This window comes from Pezoporus wallicus, unplaced genomic scaffold, assembly GCF_028554395.1.
Source record: "Pezoporus wallicus isolate ANWC-B61680 ecotype Strahan unplaced genomic scaffold, APGP_CSIRO_Pwel_v1 contig_6822, whole genome shotgun sequence".
Lineage (NCBI taxonomy): Eukaryota > Metazoa > Chordata > Aves > Psittaciformes > Psittacidae > Pezoporus > Pezoporus wallicus.
Window position 1 is genome coordinate 117,358 of NW_026640797.1, and position 17,800 is coordinate 135,157.

General features: G+C 43.9%; 2 protein-coding genes across 3 annotated transcripts in view; both read left to right on the forward strand.

The window, feature by feature from the left end:
- The window catches only part of CORO2A (coronin 2A), a 53,001-nt gene extending 48,616 nt beyond the window's left edge, over nt 1-4,385 (forward strand). For both annotated transcript variants that reach the window (XM_057420737.1, XM_057420738.1), the window contains exons 9-12: nt 1,050-1,162; nt 1,956-2,046; nt 2,336-2,607; nt 3,671-4,385. In XM_057420737.1, coding sequence (XP_057276720.1) covers nt 1,050-1,162; nt 1,956-2,046; nt 2,336-2,607; nt 3,671-3,802 — 608 coding nt within the window. In that variant the 3' untranslated portion in view covers nt 3,803-4,385. The remainder of the gene's footprint in view (nt 1-1,049; nt 1,163-1,955; nt 2,047-2,335; nt 2,608-3,670) is intronic.
- LOC130605329 (actin-like protein 7A) overlaps nt 1-17,800 on the forward strand; it is a 159,893-nt gene that overhangs the window by 105,905 nt on the left and 36,188 nt on the right. The window lies entirely within an intron of this gene.

Sequence of the window (17,800 nt, forward strand, 5' to 3'; positions counted from 1 at the left end):
GAATGGAAAGAATGCAACTCCCACGGGCTGAGATAAGAACAGTCCAGTAACTAAGGTATAACACAAACCACTGCTGCTACCACCAATATAATAATGATAACGGAAATAACAAGGGAAGAGAATACAACCGATCACTGTCCACCGATCGATACCCAGCCTGACCCAAGCAGTGATCTAACCCTTCCGGGTAACTGCCCCCAGTTTATATACTGGGCATGATGTGCTGTGGTATGGAATACCTCTTTGGTCAGTTTGGGTCAGTTGCCCCGTCTTTGCTTCCTCCTGGCTTCCCCTCCTCCCTAGCAGAGTATGAGCCTCAGAAAATTCTTGCTCAGAGTGAACATTACTTAGCAACAACTAAAAACATTGGTGTTATCAGTGCTGTTCTCAGGCTGAAAGTAAAAAACACAGCACTGCACCAGCTAATAAGAAGAAAAATGACTGCTACTGCTGAAGCCAGGACAGTAGGCTTTGGGCTTTAGAAGCTTATGGGATAGAAATCCAGTGAGGTTACCAGGTACTTTGAGACTTTGTGTGGCTCAGTGAGTCCCTGAAGGACAAATGGTGCTTTCTGACAAAGTAGATGTTCACATCCTGCTCCTACTCCATTCTGCTTTGGTACAGTGCTGAGGGAAGGATACTGAACTGGAACGGCTTTCAGCATGACTCATGTAGCTCTTCTAATGTGTTCAGGTGTCCTGAAATCCCTTCCTGCTGATCTTGATAGTCAAATCCTGTGGCATTCCCTGCCAGTTCTGCTCAGTCCTGTTCACTCAATTTGCAGCTCATGAGAATGAAGAAGGAACAGGAGGCTTGGCATGAAAAACACAGACCCTTATATGTAGCTTCATGGTTGGACAGAAACCAAAATTATTTAGTCTTGTCATTTGTGCCACTGAGCCAGTTTTGACTGCAAACTTCAAACCTCACTGCTGTATAGCTGATGCTGTGATTCCTTTTGTTGTTTAGTGTCATACCTATTCCAATATGGATGACATTAACTTTCCTAGGGAGATTTATATCCTGTTTGTTTCATGCTATCCTACCAGGAATGATGCCAAAGAGAGGCCTTGAAGTGTCAGCTTGTGAAATCTTCCGTTTCTACAAACTGATACCTACTAAAAGCATGATTGAGCCCATCTCCATGATTGTGCCTCGACGGGTAAGTTAACTTCAGGTCATGTTTGTGTCTGGGACAAATATCAGTGAAAAATAAGGCAGCACCCTCTCTCTGTGACTCTTGAGGGCAGGAAAGTAGGTATAACAGATTTTCGCTCTCCTGGACTGAGGGACAAAGCTGGTCAGTTTGTGGGAAAGCCGTGCCAACAAACCCTGGCTGGGTAACTCGGGAGTTAGGTGTCTGTGTTTGACATAATGATGAAAGAGAGAAGAGTTCGGAGTGTTGTTGAGTTACCTGAAAATCTGCTTGTGGAAGAAAGAAGAATTACCCATGGAAAAAGGGAACAATGGGTTCCAGAAACACTGGAAGGTATGAGTGCCTTGAGTTCAGAAAGGCAGCAAGAGCTAATGCTCATTGCAATGACCAATCAGGCATGTTCTGCCAATGTTATCTGCTTGGCCAGTTTCTGTCAGCTGATGATCAGCTAATAATTTGTGACTTGTGCCTATCCTTCATATCCACTTCTTCATCCTCAGGAGTGCTGAGTTTGAGAGAACTGGGTTAGTGTTTCACCAACCTCCCCCAGTCTGTTGTCTGGATGTGTAAAGATCTTATTGGCAGGTATTAAAATAGGCCTTCAGATACAGTTCTGAGTTGGGGTGAGGAGAAGAGAGGCTCAGGGCAGACAAGAAGGTTTCATGTCCAAGCTGGTGAGTGCTCATGACACATCCTGTGCTGAGGTGGAACAAACTCCTTTCTCCACCACAATCCAGTATAATCCCTCTAAGCCAAAATCTCACTGATCCGGTGACTCTGGACTTTTGCTTGCTTGCAGTCGGAGTCATACCAGGAAGACATCTACCCTTTGACGACAGCAGCCCAGCCAGCACTTACAGCACAAGAGTGGCTGAATGGAGTTAACAAAGGTCAGTACATGGAGAACTCCCCAGCCCTCCAGCTCTCCAGGGCTTAGATAAACTGCTACTGGCTCCCTTGCCTGTCAAGTTTCAGAGAAAGAAGGGAAGGAAAAGGAGAGACATAACAGATGTGGCTGTAAGCTAAAATAATTTGGTGGCTAAAATCTTCACCACTGCGAACTCAGGAATTTGCTCCGCTCTACTCATTTATCCCTGCAGGCTGTTTGAGTGAATTTCCTACAGCTGATTTCTGAATGTGGTTCCTAAGTCCTAACCTGTCACCTGCCTCCTCCCCTAGGACCTCTCTTGGTATCCTTGAGACCAGGCTCTGGAGTTGTGAATTCCTTACCACAGCTTTCTGAGCCAGAGCCACCCGCAAAGACTGATGACCTGAGCCGGCACCAGGGCTGGGGAGGAAGGATGCCGCTGGAGGATGTGCAGGAGCCAAATGAGATTGAACATAGAAGAAAACTTCTCAGAGTGGAGGAGAAATTGCCAAAAAATGAGCAAATGTGCCTCTCCAGTAGCTTTGACATATTTGAGTGTCCACCACCCAAAACAGAAAATGAGGTGTGAATATCTGGGGTGAAGGGTTGGGACTGTGGGTGGAAGCCTCAGCCAGCAAAAGGATGCCATTCACAAGGTGACAGAATCTGGGGAGGGTTTATTTTGCAGACCTGGCCAGTGCAAGCTCTTTGTTCTTTGTGCGGCAGAAGCTCTGCATGCTCTGGCTGCAGAGCTGAAGCAGAAATGTGGCCCAGCTGCACCAGCTGAGGGAGTCTGGAAAGGCGAGAGCAGTCAGTATTCCTGCTTCTTAGGCATTCTTGTGCACTGACCTGCCTGGTGTCTGGGGACAAGGAGGCGCTTGTGACCTCCAGGTTCTGGAGAAGAGAAGGGAGTATATGCAGTGTAAACCTTCTATGGGAGCTGTGTTCAGATAGCCCCATGAGGCATCAGGGATATCTGTGGAAGAAGCGGGTGTATCCTGCTTCCTTGGCCCAGGGTGCATCCATATAGTCTTGAGCACTTAGCTATATTGTAGACCCTGACATGGGAAAGGGGCTGGCTCTGCCCCTGTCTTGGAAGCTGACTGCTGGGGAACAAGCTGGCAGCACAGTGCCACTGAGGCTGGCTGCTGGTCACTGCCTACTCCTGGGAATGGCTCCAGAAAAGGTCCTGGCAACAACATGATCTGACTTAACTGACAGCCAAACCCCTCTGTGTATCATAACCAAAGCTTGTGCAGTGGTGCAGGATCAATAGGAAAAAAGACCAGAAGTAAAAGGACATGCCTAAGGTCAGAGTAGGAGACATGGCAGATCCAGGAATTTAGACTCCAAATACTCTCTGTGTTTAGGCTCTCTTGGAGTGATCAGAAGTGTGAAAGTTAATTTTTCTGATCTTTTCCACCGAATTAATCCAAGGTATCATCACTAAATGGTGCTGAGAAACACATGCATTTATAGCACAAGCTAGAGGACAGCAGGAGTACTGCTGATGTTCATTCTGTTGGTTGAAGTCTTCCTCCTTAAATGGTTTCTCTCAGAAGTGATTTGACAGGACTGGTGACATTTGACAGGATAAGTCTGTGTTTCCTTACAGTAAGGGAGATAAAATGTGACTTTTCTTACAGCTTTTGCAGATGTTTTACCGACAACAGGAAGAAATCCGTAGACTACGTGAGCTGGTAAACCAGAGAGATGTTCAAATTAAACAGATGAAGCTGGAAAGTGGAAACTTCTCTATGGACACAGACAGTTACTGAGGGTGCTGGCCTCCAGCTCTTGGCACCCCTGACAACTGCAGCAGACTCCTGTTTCTGTGGATGACTCCTCCTAGTGTTTTTGCTGGGGGAAAAAAAGATGTGTCAGGCAGCATGGACTTCCCTGGCTTGTGGTGGTTGTATTTCCCTAATCATCACCAGACAGTTACTTATGGACTTGCTGTGCTTCTCCAGGCTCCCCTTGCTCGCAAGCTCACTTGTGTCAGAAGCTCATGCATTAATGCTAGTGAGACACTTTGGAAAATCTTGCTCTTCGGATCCTGGAGATCCTTTAGGAACAACCTGTATTGCTGTTCCTCCACATGACATCAAGATGGGACACTGAAGGCAGCTACCAGCTTCTTTTCCCACTCCTGGACTCAGCAGTGCGGCTCCTGTGGCTGCTGTCCTCCTACCCTGGGAGACCACTCTGCAACTGAGCTTCACAGGCACCTCTAGCTCCCAAGTGATCCTCATGCACCACTCTTGCCTCATGGCTCGGCCCTAAACCTGAGTGGCTGGGCAAAGCGATAGCTGCCCTTAACTTGGAGATAGTCCTGCTCTGAGCGGGAGGCTGCACTGGGGCTGACACGGTGATAGATAAAGGAGAGTTGATGTTTGAAGGTTCTACTATTAAAAGGGTGGTGTTGTGGGCTGATTGTCAGCAGAGAAGCTTCAAGTGCAGCGGAGGTCTCTGGGTCCTTTGAGTCAGTGGCCTTCTGTCCCTCCTTCTGCCAAATACCAGTGGCAGTCAGCTGGGGGCCTGTGATGCTGCAGTGGTCATCAGGCAAATGAGAACAACATTTAAAGCTGCGGTTTTGAGCACACTTGCTCAAAGATCTGCTGTCAGATCTGGTCACAAACAGCCCTCCCCCTTTGCTGGAGTACTGCTTGTCCTGTCTGCAGCTTCTGCTTCCTTAGCTCCAAGTTGCCAGCGCCTTGTCCAATGCCTGCAGCCATCTACAGCTGTAGGCTCCCTCTTTCCAGCTGTGTTGCCCAGCCTCCTGCATCCTCCAGGGCTGCCCTGTGTCCCCAGGCCCTGAAGCCACACACATGTATCTTCCCTTCAGCATCAACTCTCTAGCTTGCTGCCTCCCCCAGACCTTTCTTGGGAATAAAAGCAGCTGTAGGATGTGGCCCATCCTTGGTTTCAGGGCTGGCACTTGTGACCAGCTTTTATGCAGCCTGCCCGCAGTGCCGAGCACCCATGCAGGGCATAGACCTGCCTGCCTCATTGGTGCCTGTTTTTTTTTTCCCATTTGTTCCTGCAGTGCACTGTCTGTTGCCCTGGGATCAGAGCGCAGCAGCAGCACCAGAGTGGGAATGTCCCAAATGCAGAGCTTATGGAGATGTCTTAAACCCAAGCAGAGCAAGCTACTGCTTTTTAACCTGTATCCGTGCACCTTTGTTGTGACACATGCAGGAATGAATACTATCCCCTTCTAGTTGCCTGGTGTCTAATGTTTTCTCAAAAGTCTAAAGAAATTTAAGTATCTCTGTAGTCAGAAATTTCCAAAGACAGGAATCCTTAGCAAGGGAACTAAAAGCTGTGCACTGCCTGTGCTCATGTGAGATACCCCTCCGGTTATCCCTGAAAGCTATAGCCAGCAGGGAGCTCATGGGCACTAAATACTTCAAGAGAGAGAATCACACAGACTCCAGCATCCCTTTTTCCCTGCTGCAAACACATCACCCGCTTTCAAAATATTCCATTCATTTATCAATAGCAACAACAGCTGTGGGTGCTAAAAAGTCACAAATACTGTTGTTTCTTTCTGCAGCATTACAGAAAGCGGGTAGTTGTTCATGTGCATCAGGAGGAGTCCTTTACCATTGGTCAATTAACACTACTCTTTTTGTAAAAAAAAATAAAAAATAATATAACAAAATTGTTGAAATAAACTTCAGCTCATTTCAGGTCTTCTAGAATGGACTTCCCTGTGCCCTGCAAGCACTGCAGTATGCAGTTACATGCAGAAGCAGCTCAACGCAAGTTACAGAGCTTTAATCCAAATACATGAATATTACACCAGAAGTAGTCAGGCTTTCTCACCAAAGAGAAGAGCTACATAAAAAATCGAGAAGCTCACAGTTTTTCAGCCATGTCAAACAGGCCTGACAGCTTCAAACTTCAAAGCCATTTTCACAGAGGGTAGCCCCAGGGATATGGTACTCTGGTTTTCAAACTATCATTGTCAGAAAGGAGAGCAATTGACACAGCCTCAGCACTCCAGGGGATAGGACACATCCTTGTCGACATATGTGTTTCATTTGCTGCATTGTGGTTTTTTTTTGTTGTTGTTATTTTTCATACAGAATAAATTATTTAAATTATTTCCAAGTTAGAGTAATTTTCCCAGGGGATTTTGAGGACTGTTTCTTCATTACCCTCTGACTGACTAGCATAGAAAATGGCCAGCTACCATGGTTCTTGTCTTAGGGTTGTGTTGATTTCAGCGTTTCTGGAAAAGAAGTTGCTTTCATTTAGGCTTTATTGGCAAAATTTGATAAGGTAAGACTATTTAATCAAAACTTCTTTTTTAGACATTATGCCTGTAAAAGCGTAGACTGTGAAATGTATTTCAATTTGGAGCTTAAATGCAAGTGTATATCTTTCACACAGAGAAAAAAGTGGAGAAAGTGCAGTTATGCATTAATAAACTGTGCCTAAATAGACTTAAGTGATCATTCTAATAGTTTCTAAAAATCCTAACAACTTTGTAAAAAACTGTAAACCATGGGGATAAAAACCAAATTTGTGCAATGAAAAACAAATGTAACTGAATAATAAATGTATTTAGAGTTCTACTTTTTCATACATGCAAGGTTGTTGGTTTCTTATTATCACTGCATTGTTGAAGTGGCTAAAAATTAAGCTGAATCAAAGTCAGACAGAAATATCACCTGCTGTCCTTTCTTGCATGAAGTTGAGGCCTTACATTAGTAGACGTACACCGTCTTAAGCACATATTCCCCATGTGCCCTTGATGCTACAAAGGGGTGGACATTTTAAATCGTCCTGCATTACAGTGATGTGCATGTTGTCTTGAGTAAACCAAGCCTCCCCTGGAGATGCACCCCTCACGACGAGGAGTGTCCTGACCATGTTGCCTTGGAGTCCTGGCACTTCTTTTGTCCAATGCATTCTGATCAAGCTCATTCAGATATTCCACATGAGAATGGTTTAGTGTGTTATTACTAAATTTACTTATTTGGAAACTTTTATTGTTACCTGGGATTTTGATTTAGCAGAGTGAAGCAGCAATCACAATAAGAGCACAATATAGCATTTACAAAATCCCGTTGAACCAGAATATAGACAAAATTGCCATTACTGGTCTATATTCATTTACCATCATGATGCTACATATCTCCAGTCACTGGTAAGAAATATGTGTGTTGAAGCCAGCTCAACCCCATAGCTCTCTTCAAAGTTCGTTTTGCTGGTTGCTCAGCTTTTATGCTTTATTTTGGTCTGAGTGCCATACTGGTCTAGCTGGCTTAGGAAGATATTCACACCTTTTGATTAACTCAGAACACTTGTACAACCAGTTGATCATTTAACTGATATAGCTATTAATATAAAACAAAATTAACACTCCCTTTTCTATTGAGGTAATTGGCTCCTCCTGTTCTTCCCCAAGCAACACTACTGCGTCGCCTATGCCCGTCCCTGAGCCAGATTTGTTGATCAATCCCAGTTTAGGGCATGGGAATATTCACAGGAATATTGACGGCTGCATTCAGGGTGTAACTTTTGTCTGATAAAACATATCCCAAGGCAGTCTTAGGAAAACAGAAACAGGTGGAAATTACTGGAGAAAGTTGGTGCTGGGAACTTCATGTACCGGCTGTGCAATCAGGGCATTGTGACAATCCTGACCTGTTTGTCTACTAAGGGACCTTGTGCTGGGGAGGGTGGCTGGGCAGCCACTGCCCTGGGATGGGTCTGTGGGTGGGTCTGACATAGGCTCACTGCTCTGATCAAGGCCTTGGGAAAGGCAGCAGTGATTTATTGGTGTGGAAAGCAGAGGAATCCTGGGTTTATGGTTGCTGAATCACAGAGAGAGCAAAACACAGGCCTGCAGTTTTACTTGCCTACTGTATTTAGAGCCACAACACATCACATCTTCACCCACTACTCCAGGCCAGCTGCCAACTGCTAAATAAACTCCACTCAAACCTACACAATAGTTGTCATTCTTATTTCCCACCCTGAGGGTGTGTACCCCTGGCGTGCTTGGGGAGATGTGAGCAGAAGCAAGCATGGAGCTGATGCTGCTTCATTTGCCCTGCAGGGCATTATGATTTGTGAGGCAGCTTCTTTGGGAAGATTTGAGTGAAGCTATGCTCAAGCACTATTTTCATGATCAAGGACACTCAGCAAAGATGCTTTGTTCCAGCTGGAGCCTCAAAACTGGTGGAAATAACAGCATTTACAGAGAGCTGCAAAATAAGGAATTGATTTTACTTTCCATTGCTGCTGAAACTTCTTGAAAATAGATTCTAGGGAGGGACTGGGAATTCACTGGTGTTCCTAAGTCTTGGACACACTCTGATCTGAGGTGTGTCACACAGTTTTCTGCAGTCATAAATTTTGACTGCCCACAAGCACTCAATTGCTTTTGGTGGTGGTGAAGTTAAAATTGCAGTCATCTTCAAGCTAGATACGGAGCTCTCTTTCAAGGAAGTGAAGCACCCTGAAAAAGTGAGGGGCAGATAAGAATGCCTACCTTTCATCTGAGAACGGTGGTGAAAAGGGACTTAGTTGTTTTTAGGGACATGGAAGTGAATTGTAGCAGCTCACACTCAGGCACTGACAGTGCTTTTGCCCCTGGCCCTTGTGGCCAGAGGGATTTCGTGGTGTTATGAAAATCAGTGGAAATGCAGCAATGCAGAATGAAGAAAAGCTGAGTTCCAGTTCCCCTGCTCACTGGAAAGGAGCAAAATCATTGTGTCTAGCCTGGATCACCTCATAGTGATGGAACAGGCATCTGTGATTGTTTCATAAAAAGAACGTACGAAGAAACATCTGACTCAAACCTATGTTTCTCTCCCCACTGGAAGACAACTGTGGGTGACATGTTTGGCTATTCATTTTAATTCAAGACCAGAAAAAGCAGGTCAATATTCCAACTACTGAGCCTTGTTCCTTCAGCTGGCTAAAGGTGACCACTGTGTCCCTGTAGAAGATGGTCCTCTCACAGGCCTGTTTTAGCCACAGGCTCCTTTGTATGTGTGGGATGAGCTTTTTATCATGTATCCCAGCAGCAAGCATTGGGTTACTAATCTGTGGAGTACGTATTTCTTGGATCACTTATTTTTTAGACCTCAGAGCAGAAAAGGTTGGCCACGGCCCAGTTCTCTGTTAAAGTTTTCTGTGTTTTCTTTCAGCCAATTATTAAACCAATCAAGCACAGTAAAAAAATGGAACACAAGCATATCTGTCTTTTCTGCCTGACTAGCTTCATAGGACATACTGGAGTCTGACCAGGCCGTGGGCAAGTTTTCTAATACACTGTGAGCACTCAGAGCTTGCAGAGTCTTGAAAAAAGAAAAACCTTGAAAAAAATATTTGTTAAATATCTTTATGATATTTCCACAGTCTCACTCTTTCTGTTCAACAGGGCACTTTTATTTCGAAGAGGGGCTGTTTTGAGCAGCCTTTGTTTTGGGGTGTTTTTTGGCCAAGTGTAACACTTGCCATGGCACAAGTACAGGCCCTTTCCTTCAGTGAGCTCTGCAGCAGCTGATCCTTGACATCTGCGTGTACATGGGTAGAAAGTGCAGGGACTTGGCCATGGTGTCACAGCCTCTGAGTGCCGTCCATCCTGGGGAAAGACCAGCTCAGCTTCCTGGGACACAGCATGTCAGCTTTGGCCAGGCGGTGGGGGCAATGGCCTTCAGAGTGAAGGGCCACATGGCTGCTGCCAGGAACATGCTGAGAGGGACAAAGCCCACCTGATGTCTTCTTGGTACCCACAGTCCCATGTGTCCAGCCCAAACCCCATGCCTTTCAGCTGCAGCCAGAAGGGGGTCAGTGACATTCATAATGGGGCAGCTCAAGTCAGAATAAGTAGATGTTGTTGTCATTGCAGTCTCTGCCAGCCTGCAGCTCCTCACAGCAACAGGCAGGACAGGGCTTTGATCACCTGGTCTAGTGTGAGGTGTCCCTGCCATGGCAGGAAGGTTGGAACTAGATCTTTAAGGTCCTTTCCAACAATAACCATATGATTCTATGATTCTGTGACAGCACATGGCCAGCAGCCAAGTCTTGCTGCAGGCAGTGCAGGCAGGGCTGCTCCCCAGAGGGAGGCAGGAGCTGGGACCCTCGTGCACGTGGTGCCCAGTGCCTGCCTTGCTGAGTGACCCAACCACCAGATGATGCAAAGCAGGGAGAAGGTGGCATTCCAGGACATGTGAGTGTTGCTGCTGTGTGCATGGGGCACAGTGGTTGCTGCTGGGCACCTGTACCACCCCAAGGCTCTCTCTTGTCTCCACCAGCCCAGATGTTTTCTTTCAAATCTTCCATAGGGAAGGAATGCCAAGCAGCATCCTTGGGGATGAAAGGTGGAGACTGAAGCTGCCAGAGAAGCTCCCTGAGCTGGAGGGAGCTCCTCATTTGGCCGGAGCATCCCTCCTCATTTGGCCGGAGCTGCAGGATGGAGGACATTCTGCTGGGAGTGAGTAGTCTGTGTGCCTCGTGCAAACCAAAGGCCCCAGGTCAGAGCAGGAGGAGGTCCTGGCTCGCTGAGCCATGGTATGGGGAAAGTGCAAGGAGAAGGGGAAGGAGGAGAGGGATGAGATGAAGAAGGAAAAGGGTAATGCATGGGCTCTATGTCCAGGTGGAGGCCCTTTCACCTCCTAGCCTCACTGGAGATCCTGCCCCACTCTGGGTGGAAAGCTCTCTGGGCCTCCACGACCTTAAGCCCATGGGCTCCTGGCTGGGCTTTCTGCTGGGGTCCAGCTGCTTGTCATCTGCACTAAGGCAGTCCCTGCTGGTTAGCTTGTCCCTGCATGGCCCCTCAGAGGAAAGCAGGCTGAGGTGAGGCTGCAACAGCCTCTGCAACACCTCTCACACCTCTGGTTTTCTCGAGGCACAAGAAGGCTTCTCCGGAGGCCCTCAGGTTTCCTTGCCACCAAGGCAAGAATCATGGAGGTCTGTGAAGCAGGGCTGGGAGTGTGAAATTTCCTGTATGTGTTGTTCTGGAGTGGACTTCAGTAACATCTGTTTGCAAGATTGAGGCTAGCTGCCATTCGTCTTCAGATGCAGGTTCCTTAGATGCTTCAGTTCCTCCCGTTCTTCTGTACTTATACTTTACTCTTCTGGGCTGCTTCTTGCAAACAAAAGGTTAAAACCTGGGAGAGAACAAAATTAAGTTTCAGGTGCTTATGCTCCCTTGCGTATTTGTTTCCTAATACTTTGGTCAAGGTAGAGATGAGAATTGGTGTATTTGAGGGGCCATTTTTTTCCGTGAATTTGAGCCCTTGAGATTTTTCTGCCTTATTTGCTTTGGTCAGTGTTTCTTCTTTCAGTGGGTGATGATTTCTAACCTAGTCTTTGGTTATACAATCAACGTTCAGGTGTGAAAGCAGAAGACCTTGAATCAAACACTTGTTTAAAATAAACTCCTCCTTCCAGCTCAGTGATTTGTGCAGCTTTTTTAAGAAACACTGAGAGTTTGTGAGTCAATGCATTACAGGGAATTTGTGTTTCACTCCTGAAATGGTGACAGATCCTTACTTATAGCTGTTGTAGCTATCAGCGCCTTCAGCTGAAACTGAATACGAAACTCCACAATCCATTACTTCATTGATTTCTTCACCTCTTTTGTGTGCTTGACTTGTGTATAGACCTGAAATCTTTTCTTGTTACTGTAATTAGGAAAAAAGCCCCAAACCCTCAGTAAACATTAGCAGGAATTTCATTCAACAGTGGTTTCTCCGCAGTAATTGCAACATTACTTCAGTCCAGAAGAGGGGACTATTGCTTCATTTATGGAAAATACAAGCAAATAGTTTAAAAACTCTAGGGTTCAGATGATTTTTTTTTTAACTTTTTTTGTTATCTAATGGTAACAAAAGATGAGGTATGAAAACTGAGCTATTTAGAGATTCTGACAAAGCCAAAAAAGATCAGAGAAATACCACGTATCTTTGCTTTTAGAGTATTCTTACATTGGTGATTGATATAAAAATATGTAGATTAAATTGAAATATTTATCATAAAACAGGAACACCCGAAATCCCACTGATTTTCTGGCATGTGAAAAAATTTATGTTAACTAGGTTGCTTTGGTAACATACCTGGGTTTAAATGTACTTTTTATTAAGCCTGTCTGGGGAAAATTAAATCATAGAATCATAGAATGGTTTGCGTTGGAAGGGACCTTAAAGCTCATCCAGTTCCAACCCCCTGCCATGGGCAGGGACACCTTCCACTAGACCAGGTTGCTCCAAGCCCCGTCCAACATGGCCTTGAGCACTGCCAGGGATGGGGCAGACACAGCCTCTTTGTGCAACCTGTGCCAGGGCCTCACCGCCCTCATAGGAAGGAACTTCTTCCTTATATCTAATCTAAATTCCCCCTTTCTCAGCTTAAAGCCATTCCCCCTTGTCCTGTCACTTACATGCCCTTCTAAAAGTCCTTCTCCAGCTTTTGTGTAGGCCCCTTTAGGCACTCAGAACTGGTCTGAGGCCTCTCCTGACCCTTCTCTTTTCCAGGCTGAAAAAGCCCCAGCTCCTTCGCCTGTATTAAAAAATGAATCCTTTCATTTGCAGCTTTCTGCTGTAAGCCATTGCTATAAGTCGGAAGGGAGGAATGTTTTCCGTCGTGTACGGATTCCTTTAAGTGAGCACTCTGATACTTAGAACTTGGGTGTTATAAATGGCTTAGTTTGGTGTTTTTTTGTTTGGTTTGTTTTTTGTTTTTTTTTGGTTTTTTTTTTGTTTTAATGTTTTATTGGGAATGATTTTCTTTTTTTAAATTATTATTATATTATCCAGTTCTTGTGAGAATATGCTGAGATAATTTAGCAGCCAGTGCTCTTGTAGCTAATATATGTTTTTGGAGAAGGAAACCTTTTCTCAAATCTGGCCAGGGATGATGGTATGATTCCATTTTTAGCTGTGTTTCCATCTTTAGCCTCAACGTGAAATGAAGTATTTGTATCCTGACATATTTTGCATGCTCCTGTCATCATACATAAAATCATGCAAATGAATGCCAAGTTACAAGTGAAGGCACAACATGAAGCCATTGAACTACCATCAGCTTTTGTGGAGCCCAAGTCTAGGTATGTACTCTGGGACTGAGAATAGGAATCAATGCTATTTTAAATGTTTTAGAACAATACGTGAACAGTATGTCCTAGATACGGTGTCCCTAGTACTAGTATACAAGAAAGCAAGTCTGCTGGACTGTCAGTGATGCTAGCTAGCACCTGTGATTAGATCTGAATAGACAACTAGGGCCTACCATAAACTTCCATTTACTGGCTTGTCAGTTGAACCATGCCATTATTCTCATTACTCCTGGTAAACGGAAAGGTAATATATTCAGACCAATAAAACTTGTCTTCTGGAGCTGTCTTTAGTCTTGCTGATTTGTTGTCTGATTCTAGCAGCTATTTTGAATGGCTTTCTCTGGTTTCTCACATGGCCATCACTAGCTCATCTTCCTGACGAAAAGCAGAACTGATGGAACTTTCTTAAGTGTGGCTGCCTGGAGGATGACACCCCAGAATGACTTCTGGTTACTACCAATAGGCTAAATGCATTTTTTTTGGTAACTCCAGTTAAACCCAGTGGGAGAGATTTTCAGCTGCTGTATGTCAACACTGCACTTTGCAGGACGGCTATGCTGGTTTTTACAGTCTATGGCTGGGAAGAAGTAATCTTGGCCACTTGTAATGAGCTTGTTCTCACTCTTTCTGTGTTTTCTGAGTAATAACATCTATTTTGCATATTTTTTGGCTGTTGTTATCCTCCTCTTCATCAGTTCTTGTACTTTCCAAATAATTTTTTTATTTTTGCTAGGAATAGTGACACAGTGGCAAGATAGCTATGATGGTTTGCCCTATGAACCATCAAAAAAATCAGAAGTTGAAATTCCAGCTCTTGAATCTTAGTGATTGACAATGATATTCCAAATGGAAAGAACAATAGCTTAATTTGCAGTTAAGATGGCAAGACATTACACTGACAGTTTAGAGTAGCTCATCTTTTGTCAATAAACTAAGCAGATAGTACTCCATATAATACCTTGAGGCTATATTATAATCTTTGCATTTACAGCTGTAATTTGCTATGATGTGAAATGCTCTATAAGTTGTATGTATAAAAGATTTTTGCTATACAACCAAACAAATGTATTTCAGACTTACAAAATCAAGCAAATGTGATCCCGAACTCACTGGGGAGAGTAAGGGCAGTCGAGTCCAATGTGTCTTCCTTATTAGTTTTTTATTCCAGTTATGTATAGAGCAGAGCTGAAAAGGCCTAAAGAGGTCATCAATCCATCTCTCTGCCTGAGGCAGGATTAAATGCATCCATGCCATTCCTGGCAGGTGTTTGTCTAGTCTGTTAAAAAGCTCCAGTGATGGAGATGCGTGTCCTCTTCAGGCAATCTGTGCCAAGACTTTTCCATCTTCACCCTCAGCAGGATTTACACTAATGTCTTACCTGGCTTTTCTTTTCTGTAACTTAAGGCTGTTACTTTTTTGTCCTATTCTGTGGAACTGTAGAATAGACTATTCTTTTTTATTCTGCATTAGCTCTTTTCCTTGCTGAAGACCACTAAGTCCCTCCTCTGTAGGTGAAATTACTCTCAGTTTGTTCTCTTTTTCTTCTCTGGATTAGTCTCACTGATCCTCTGGGTCCTTTTAAATTGGTCTACTCAAATCTTGTGATGCAGCACTGTACACAGACTCCCAGAGGACAAAGGTTCATTCAGAGGTTATCTCGGCTGTAGCCCTTTTTCTGAATGCTTTATGATTGCTTTCCTGCAGAAATGCGTGGAATCATATTCACTGTAATCCTGACCTCCCTTCTTATAGAAGTGCTATGTGCTTTCCTCCTTGGATTTTTCAGATGATGATTTTTGCCTATGTGTAGTATTTCACATGTTTTCACGGAAAGCATTTTCTAAACACCTTGAAATAAAAATATGCCTGATGAGGAAGGAATGGGAGTTTAAATTTCATAAGTGTGCCATCAAGAATTAGCAGGTGATTTTTTTTTCCTGGATGTTACAATGTTATGTTGAATTACAATAGCTGGGAATCTGTCTTTATTATGGACCTTAATGAGCCGTTATCCAGTCATTCTTGCTCAGCCATACTCAACAACATTGTTCATGGAGTCATTTGAGTGCCTATCTGGCTCAAATTTTGCTTTCATTCCCTCCTCTTGTACTTGTTTACGAAAAGACTGTATGTCTTGATACCTTGTTCCATGGTGGATGTTACAAGAATGATTTTTTTGAATACCATAGGGTATTATAGAGCAGGATCTCATCCTCTGAATCAGAATCATAGAATGGTTAGGGTTGGAATGAGGCCTCTTTCTTGAATTTTCAGTGTAGGCAGAAAGCCTTATATTTTCCTATGTACTGAACTACACATAGTTGCATATAAGAAAGAAGATTAAGTATAAACTACAAGTATTCAAAAAATACTGGAGAAAAATCAGAAAGTGCTGGCAGAAAGTGAAGGTAGAGAAGAGCAAAATGAAAGTAAGTCTTCCTTTTCAGTTCTAAAATGCTGACACGCAAAAGACACTATGACAAAAAGGCTGTGGTGAATTCTTTGTCCTGTGATGTCCTCAGATTATGGCAAGGTGATTATTAGATAATATTTTAGTTAAATATGAGTCACTGGCTCCATTGTGAAAGTGCCTGAGTGAGTTTTTCTGGACTGAGCCATGTAGGAAATCACATCAGACAATCCAAACATCCCTTCAGCCTTAAAATCATTGAATGAGCAAAAGATTGGTGAGAACACAGGCTGTTTACAATGCCAAAGGCAAATTATGTGGGAGGCTGAAAAGGAACATAGAAAATGAGGCAAATTCAGTGCTAGTAGACAATGTGGCTTCTAAAGAGGGGAGAATGAGTAACAAAGTAAAGGTTCAAGTCTATCTGGGGAAATCAGATGAAAGATTGCTGCATGGGCTGGCCTCTTAAACTGTCCGTAACTCATGTGTGACTGTTAGTATATACACCAATATATGTATACACACAAACACATACATAAGTAATTGGAGTGAGTTTGTAATATTTCTTATGATTAAACCACAAACTAGCTTTTAAATAAAGGTAAACAGTGTGCCATCTTCATATTTCAGATAAAAGCCAGATTTTAGTTTTGGGGACAGAGAAAACACCTGATGTGTACCCCTTTACAAAGAGAACCTATACACTTCCTGGTAAGGGTGTGAAAGTCATTTTACTTGTGTGCTGCTTATTAATGTGCAGAACCATCCTTTCTATTGGCACAGGATAGAATATTTCAACTGAGCTGTCAGATGAAAGCACAAATATCTCTTCCAAAAATGAGAAAACCAGATAGATTTGATAGAGCTTGATTTTACTTCTGACCTTTGAATTAGGAATGTAGAGGAAAGGAAGAGGAGGGAATGATTTTGGTGGCAATACTTCTCTATTAAATGTGTTCAATGTTCTGGGTCAAAAAAGAGCATCCATCAATACTTCAAGATGGCTTACTGGAGCAGCTGTGGTAGTCTAGCATACGCAGGTTACAAAACATTGCCACATATTAGCCATCTGGGGCTGATTGGAAATGCCTGCCATTGTCTGCCTTGGGCAGCAATTTGTAAGCGCTATGGTGTATTATGATGGATTAGCTCTGCAGCTGAAGTTGTCATGACCCATTTCTCTGTATCTTCTTCGGAATAACACTGTAAAGCAGTGGCTTTTATTGTTGCAGTTTCAGGGGCAGGAATCTAATTTGTAATGATGCTGTAGGACAGAAGAGAGGGAATGCTTAAATAGTCACTATGCCTGTGAACTAGGTTACACTTTAGTTCAGCACTTGGCTGCCACCACTTACTTTGCTTCAGGGGATTCCTTATTCAGGAACTGTCAACATACTTCCATGCACTCAGGAGCTGAGCTATTAACACCAGTCTGGGACTTATTTTCAAGGATGCTGCTTCAAGTTTTGGTAACCTGCGTTCCCACTTCCACCTGTCCACCTCCAACTCTCTGCTCTTGCTGACCTTCTCAGCTGCTGTCAGTCTTATGGTACTCTGACAGCTGCTGTCAGCCTTATGGTACTCTGACAGCTGCTGTCAGCCCCACTCCTTGCAGTTTTTGCCTCAGGAAAGGCAGAGCCACTGAGTCTGTGGTATCGCTCTACGTGACACTGGCTTGCTCTGTCTTGTAAGGAATATTAGTCCTCCACTACCTTTACCTTACATGAGATCCTTTCTGAGGGATTTCTCTGTCCCTCTGTTGGCTGCAGGACTGTGATGAAGTATTGTTATTCCTTGTCCCTGTGTTCTGCTAGCTTCTTCTCATTCTGCTTCAGTCCAGTGGGTTGTACAATGGATAGGACCAGTTCTACTGTGATACAACTTAAGAGTTTGTCACCTTTCTCTTAACACCACACAAATGCATGCATATAGATGCATGTATGTATACTCTCATGCATATACACATGTGCACTCTCTACTTGCTTTAGGCAGTGACCAAGAAATTTATCCCTTTTGGTGAGAAATGGGAAAGAAAAGCACATAGTTGTGTATAGGCTTGTCATTACTTTTCTGTCTGATATACTTAACAGCTAGCCACTGTGCCACTGAAGGCTGTAAAGTATCAGAGAACAACAACTGGAAACTTTCACAAAGAGCTTCTAGTGGACCACCCAAGCAACTTTTATTCAGAAATTCCATGAGAAAAATGCAAAAGATGTTACCTGTTTTGGTTTTAATTCAAAGGTTACCACAAAAGATGACGGTGGATTGTATATTAACTTTGGA